General features: G+C 39.0%; 2 protein-coding genes across 4 annotated transcripts in view; one reads left to right on the top strand and one right to left on the bottom strand.

The window, feature by feature from the left end:
- Positions 1-1,801, bottom strand: part of LOC109959780 (uncharacterized) — a 2,672-nt gene extending 871 nt beyond the window's left edge. The window contains exons 1-4 of the mRNA XM_020599429.1: positions 1,464-1,801; positions 850-943; positions 472-559; positions 6-394 (exon numbers count right to left, since the gene is read on the bottom strand). Of these exons, the coding sequence (XP_020455085.1) occupies positions 6-394; positions 472-559; positions 850-943; positions 1,464-1,545 (653 nt within the window). The 5' untranslated portion in view covers positions 1,546-1,801. The remainder of the gene's footprint in view (positions 1-5; positions 395-471; positions 560-849; positions 944-1,463) is intronic.
- Positions 1,168-6,242, top strand: LOC109959882 (zinc finger CCCH-type antiviral protein 1). Of its 3 annotated transcripts, none has more exons than XM_020599611.1 (11): positions 1,168-1,328; positions 1,921-2,021; positions 2,590-2,675; positions 2,896-3,079; positions 3,431-3,575; positions 3,723-3,855; positions 3,967-4,087; positions 4,186-4,264; positions 4,451-4,553; positions 4,664-4,784; positions 5,474-6,242. In XM_020599611.1, exons 2-11 carry the CDS (start codon positions 2,006-2,008, stop codon positions 5,527-5,529), a joined length of 1,044 nt encoding a protein of 347 aa, XP_020455267.1. In that variant the 5' UTR covers positions 1,168-1,328; positions 1,921-2,005; the 3' UTR covers positions 5,530-6,242. The 3 variants fall into 3 exon arrangements, with proteins under 3 accessions (XP_020455267.1, XP_020455265.1, XP_020455266.1); XM_020599609.1 differs by having other exon boundaries at positions 1,170-1,328; positions 3,428-3,575; XM_020599610.1 differs by having other exon boundaries at positions 1,170-1,332; positions 3,428-3,575.
- Positions 6,243-6,629: the final 387 nt, after the last annotated feature.

The following is a 6,629-nucleotide window of genomic DNA, read 5'->3' as shown; positions in this document are numbered from 1 at the left end:
GCCGCTCCCGTAACATCACCTGTTGCTCCCTTTGCATCACGCACCTTTCACTGTCTATCATGTTCCTCTCATCATCTGCCTCTTGCATGACATGGCTTATCTCTTTGCTTCCATTTTGCACCTCCTCCCCCTCTACCTCCTCCTCATCTCCATTCAGAGAAACCTTGATCTCCGGTACACCAGCTCCTGAAGGTGTCGGGGATGACACCATGGATAACTTCCTCTTTTTGGGTTTAGAGATGGATAAGAAATTGCAATTGTCTTTATCGCTAGGGAAGGCTTTGAGGATGGGAGCATTGCCTTCCAGCCGACCCTCCATGGCGTTGTCCATTAAGGTGAAATAAGGCCACGTTTCAGGGAACACTTTCACCCCATCTGGAGGGTTCTTTAGCTCCTAGGGAGACAAAGAAAGGGTATCAAGTAAAGAAAAATCTAAATATATTATTAATCTAAAATTAAAAATAAGAGTACCTTATATCTCTTCTTCATATTTTCCCATTTTTTGGATGCTTGACAATGGGTCATCTTGTGTTGCAGTCCCATATGTGACAGGATGGCCCTGGAAAGTTTCCCAGTTAACAGAGCTTGGTGAATAAGTCATTTAATAGTAAATGATAGGTCAAGAGATATAGCAAAAACAGAGAGGATGGAAATAGAAATATGTCATAATGAACAACAAGAATAACCAACTGTTTCAGCACTGGAACATAATGAGCAGAATATTAAGATATTATAGTAAGTATGACAGATTTAATTATGGTATTTTTTGATCCTGCATATACTGTACATATTCAGACCTTTTTCTGTTTTCGCACAATAATATCTGGGAGCTTTAACTTGTTGGTGTACCTCCAAGCCCACATGGATGCATTTCTCCTTCCAGAAAAAAGGTAACTATTTGAAACCCTGAGCTTCACAAAGTCTTCAATTTCTTTTGAACTCACTGAGAGAGAGAAAAAGAAGAAAGACACAAATTAGTTAAAAACTGCTGCATGGGGATTTTAAACATGTACAGTAAAAAATAAGGCTGATCCACAATAATTGTATAGAATATTTGGCCTCTTCCTTTTTAATTCAAATGAGAAATGAAGACCGTTTTCCATTTATAGCATCCAGTCTCCATGACCGAATAAGAAGAAGACCGAGGTTTTATCCCATTCTCACTTTTGACATTAGGTGAACTTTACAACAGGTGTAGGTGTCACAATCAGTCAGCTAGCAGATAAACTTTGTTTGGCAACTTGGATCTGCTGCCCTACAGATTATCTGCGTTCGATTAGAAACTATAGAAGTGAAAACAGCATCTTAATTGGGCGTTGCCTGAAAATGTAGGTAAACTACATTCACTTTATAATGATGAAATAAGTGGTTGTTAGAGTGTTTTCGCCGTGAAGTCCACTTGCTAGGAGCGCAAGCTTACTCAAACTGTTTAGCTAACGTTAGTTCGATTAAACACAACTTACTGTGCTTACTTTTGTACGTGAATTCCACCGGGTTTACTCTGTCATAAGTGGTGCTGGTGTACGCATGATCCTGGAATTCCATCTTTTTTTTATTTTCCGCTCTTATTCTTAACCTTATAATCAAGTGCCCTTCGTAGGAAAAAGGTTGCTTCGTTGTTCCTCCTTCAGAGGGGCCCTATATTCTTCTTCATTGGCTTTTAATAAAGCCCTTTACTGCCACCTGTAGACAGGAACTCGCCTGTATCCGAATCAGTTTACTATCGCCACCCAGCAATGTGGAGGGTACACTACGCCACAAAATTAACGACGCTAAAGTTTTAACAGTAATATTTGTATTAAACACGTAAAATTATCCTAGGAATATAGTATAATGCTAAAAGTAACATAATAAAAATGTAAAAATTTTACAAAGTGTAAATAATAAATACAATAAAAACCTCCGGGGTCTCATTACCAGTACTCTGGTACATGGTGGGTGCGGCTGGCTTCACGTATCGAAAGTTGGGAAATGAAAATGAAAGTCGGCTATTTCAACGTGAAGAATGGCGACAGCTCATCGTAAGTATCCCAGTATTGCTTGTTGTTATATTGCTGAGTTTGTTGATATGTGTGTTTGTTGTCTTTATGTGTATCTTTCGTCGTCAGTTCCCTTTAAATCACATGCGACTATTTTGCCCCATAAACAGATTTACAGTAGCATATATAATATATAACCACACCTAGCAAATCTGGCAAAACCAGTGCTAAACCAGTACTGTAAAAATAATGCTTCAATTTAATTTCTCATTTACACAAGTTTAAATTCAAGGCACAGACGTATAAGTATTATCTAATTTAAGTTGTTTTCAAACGTAAATCAAAGACATTCGTCTAATTGGCCAGCAGGGGGCAGCAACACGCGGTGTATTTTAATTGTATGGCCCACCTACCTTTATTAATTTATACACATTTTTATATATAGCTACATACACAGTAGCGACCTTGTTGTGTTAGTTTACTTAAATGATCCCAGAGCCACGGTAATGCATGGTGTAAGGCAGCCTAGAGTTAGACACTGGATATTGTGAATAAAAGCATTCAATAAACTAACATTTTATTCTCTCCTGGTGTTCTGCCCATTTTTCAGAATCTGACGATGAAACTGCCAGTGAATCTGACTTGAGTGATGAGTCAGGCAGTGACGAAGAATCAGATGAAGACACAGATTGTCAGGTTTGTTTCTTAACAGAGAAGATGTTGGAATCAGCATCTGATTTCTAATCACTTGTAAACCCCATGAGAAGTGATGAGGAAACCCACTTAAAACAAGTCTTCCATATGCTCATGAGAGTTTGTTCCCATTTTTACCACCATTTGTTCTACAAACTGACGTAGCACGTATCTATATTCATCTCTGTTGTGACGTAAAACCTACTGTTCTTTCATTTGTAAGCCCTGCAAGTATTACAACAAGAGTCGCTGTCGGGACGGTGACAGGTGCCCTTATTTGCATGTCTGCAAGTTTTACCTTGAAGGGAACTGTCGCTACGGCTCCGCATGTAGGCTGAAGCACTCCAGAGGTGGAGGCAAGGATTTGTCTGCAAGCAGCTGTTCTGTGGACCAATCAACACCCAGAGGTGAGGAGAGAGAAACAGCTGAATCAGGAGATGGTTTATATTTCCCTTGAAATTCTTTTATTTGTTACACTTAACATTTAGTTAGTATTACTTTATATATGATGTACTTTGTACTGTCAGTTTCTCCACGTTGTGCTACTGTTGCTTCTGCCCACTCTGTACATAGAGCACTTACTGCACATCTGTCTATGTTGTTTAGATTATAAATCACCTTTAACAGTTAAAGGTTTACCATACATCACTAAAAATGGGCTAAATCACTTTAAAAAAGATCAAAAAATCACTCTGAGTGCTCTTAGCCTGCTCCCATTAAATATAAAAATGAACTTTATGTGTTTTATTTTAAAGCAGACCCAAAGCTTACTAATGGCCAATACTACCAGTGGCAGTTCGATGATGGGGGAGGCTGGAAGGATGTCGCAAACGATCACATAATCGAGGCCCAGTACTGCCTGCCCCACACCAAAAGCATCAAACTCTACAACACACCACATGGGTAAGAGCTGAATGAGAAAGTAAATAAATAGTTTTATTTATGTAGCACTTTTCACAGTTTGAAAACATGATAAAAGCATCTGAACGAACATTTCAGTACAGTAGGAAGAGGAGCCTGTCTACGAGTCACTTCTCTTTCTCTCTGTAGGGCAGTGAGCATAGATTTTAACAGGATGAGAGTGTATAGAAAGAGCCTGAGCGTGAGGCGTTTGGATGATGGTAACACTGTGTGGATCTGGTACTGCACCGTACGTCGCAAGTGGATCAAGTACGGAGACATGGTAGATGGCAACTTCACCTTTGTTTTTGTGTGCACAAATACACTAAGATATGTTTTGAACTAAAATTTTCAATATATACAGTATGTATAACTTTTCAACTTTTCTGGGAAGGATTCAAAGGGTAACCCTAGTCCCGTGAAGAGCGCTGACATCGAGAGCAAGTTCCAGACTAACCCCACAAGTGTTTTTACTTTCAGCATCGGGGGTGATACCTTTGAGATTAGATTCAGAGGTGCAGTATATACTCACACAATTTTTCACAGAATATTCAGTTTAAAGTCATTTCTTCTCACATACTAACCCGATTACCTCATTGTTGTCTGTTGCTAGAAATGCGACAGGTGAGCAAAAACAAAAAGAGGAAAGTCACTCGTCGACCGCTCTACAAACAACAGCAAGCAGGAGCAGGGTGAGTGTGGGTTGTGTTCAATTCATTCTCCTGCCGAGAGTTAAACGAGCAGATTGATACCACTCTCACATCTGTATGATAACATGAAGCTACTGCCAGCAGCCAGTTACGCAGCATACTTTCACATGTTTAACTCCTCCATTAAATGTTGTGAGGGAGCACAATGTGATGTTGTTATTATTACAGAGTTTCTCAGCTAACCTCAGCTGTTCAGAACTTTTCTCTGGGCACCACACCCCAGTGGCAGTTTGAGGGGGACAGCGGACGATGGCACCATTTCAAACACAGGGTAGGTCCCCTTGTGCAGTGGAGGTTCCAGTTTATTTCTGAGACTTGATCTCTGTCTAAATCAAAGTGCTGAGGTAACCCGTGATGATTTGAATGGCCTTGTTTCAACAGCGTGGCACTTCTACTGAATGCTCAGTAACCAGCGATGACATTGAGAGGAAGTACCAGGAAAACCCTCAAAGCATCATGACCTTCAACGTGAAAGGACATACCTACAAGCTGGACCTTGGAGGTGGAGTTATGTTTTGATTTTGAATAGTACATTAATATTAACACTTTACTTTTCTCGTTGTTTCCTAATAATTTCTGGAAACAACTGTGATTTGGTATTAGTTGTCAGGGTTTAGTTATTATCTGAGGGAAGAAGAAGCTTGTTTGTTGGTTTGTTTGCAGCACAACTCAAAAAGTAATGAATGGATTTGGATGACATTTTTGGAGAGGTATGGCCCACTGGGCAGTCCATTAGATTTTTGTGGTAATCCGCATCATCATCCTGAGCCACAAATTTTTTAAATGGCATTAAGGGAAAACTGAGCTGCATGGCAGAGGTTTGCACTCTCTGAGTGCTGTCTAGGTTAGCATTTGTAGAAAGATTAATTTTAATATGTTATTCAGTTATTATCTGAAACTATTTATCTAACTAAACTATTTTTATGTAACAATTCTGCATGTTCACCTGACCTACCGTGCTCTGGCTGAAAGGCACTCTAGATTACACTTTGTGTTCTTGCTGAGAGTTAAAAGAGAAGATCAACATGACTCTTGTGTCTGTATGCTCAATATGTACAGTATTATGAGGACTTAATGGACCTGTACAATAAAGTAGGACTATAAAATGCAGAGAAGAAGAAGAATCTCAGCAATAATAAACCACAATCACAACTTGGAGCATTTAATTTCTGTTTCTGTCATTTTCCACAGCAATGACCCAAACTAACCTCAAGACCCAGCATACACGCAAGATCAGACGTCTTTGAGCATCATAGAATATTTTGACCTCTCGAGGACGCAACAACTTTGTACTGTATCATTACTCTAATTTGAGATTCATTTATTTTGGTGTTTGTAGTGGACTTTTTATTTCTGGCTTTCAGTAGATGTGAATCAACATTGGCCTTAAATTGCAACATTTATTTTGTGTTTACATCAGAAAGGAATCAGATCAAATCATCCTTAAGACTCTTTTGATTTTGTGGGATTGTGTCACAAATGGTGCCTGACAAACCTGCTGCCAGATTGTTTGAAATGTTCATTCAAATAAGTGAAGTCATTGTGATTTGTAGTTGGATTTGTCTCATTTACATTACCTACTGCACACTGCCATGCCAAAGGGATGCAATTATTTATTTACTAAATCTAATGAATAAGATCAACTAGAAGACAAATGCACCAGATTCTATCAGACATAGGGTATGAAATTACCTTCATGGTGCAACATGTACACACTGCCTCTTCAGATGTCCTAGAATAGACTAACTTTAAGCCAAATCCAATGCAAATTGAAGACTATTTTCAGTTTGAATGGTTATATCTCTCAAAACTCAAGTCTATTTTGTTCCATATATTCTTGGTACAGTATACATCTCAGGCCTTAAAGTGTATTCTGCTTGAGTCAAATGTGCCAAAGGATGGTTGCTACTGGATAATATGTAATAAAATTAAAAATACCCATTGTGTGTTTTGTTCATTTTTTGACCCAGTAAGACAAGATATCAGTATTTTGATGGCTCTCCTTCATAAATCAATAATTTGAATATAGGGTCTCCTCTTTCCATGTATTTATCCATGTTGTGACTGTATTCGTGCTGAAAAGCAAAGGTGTACATGGATCTACACGTGTAATCACAAATGACAGGCTACAGAACTGTAAAAAAAAAAAAATGCAATGGACTCAAACTGCGATATGTTCTAATTATCATCTGGTGAATTAAGAAGGCATCAAACCAGCTGATCCTGTTTAATGACCTGGCTGTGGCTCCCACGCACCCTAACCAATTTGGCGCCCTAGGCAAGATTTCAGGTGGCGCCCCGTTGCATCGCAGTAAATTCCACTGCTAGTGTATATACTCATAAGAAA

Source organism: Monopterus albus, unplaced genomic scaffold (assembly GCF_001952655.1).
Source record: "Monopterus albus unplaced genomic scaffold, M_albus_1.0 scaffold41.1, whole genome shotgun sequence".
Lineage (NCBI taxonomy): Eukaryota > Metazoa > Chordata > Actinopteri > Synbranchiformes > Synbranchidae > Monopterus > Monopterus albus.
Note: the sequence above shows the minus strand (reverse complement) of the source record. Positions and strands in the feature narration are given on the sequence as shown.

What these genes read in the sequence shown, in the direction of transcription:
- LOC109959882 (XM_020599609.1), top strand. An exon ending in GGCACCATTTCAAACACAGG is followed by an intron (nt 4,554 to 4,663) that starts GTAGGTCCCCTT and finishes TTGTTTCAACAG; the next exon opens with CGTGGCACTTCTACTGAATG. An exon ending in CTACAAGCTGGACCTTGGAG is followed by an intron (nt 4,785 to 5,473) that starts GTGGAGTTATGT and finishes CATTTTCCACAG; the next exon opens with CAATGACCCAAACTAACCTC.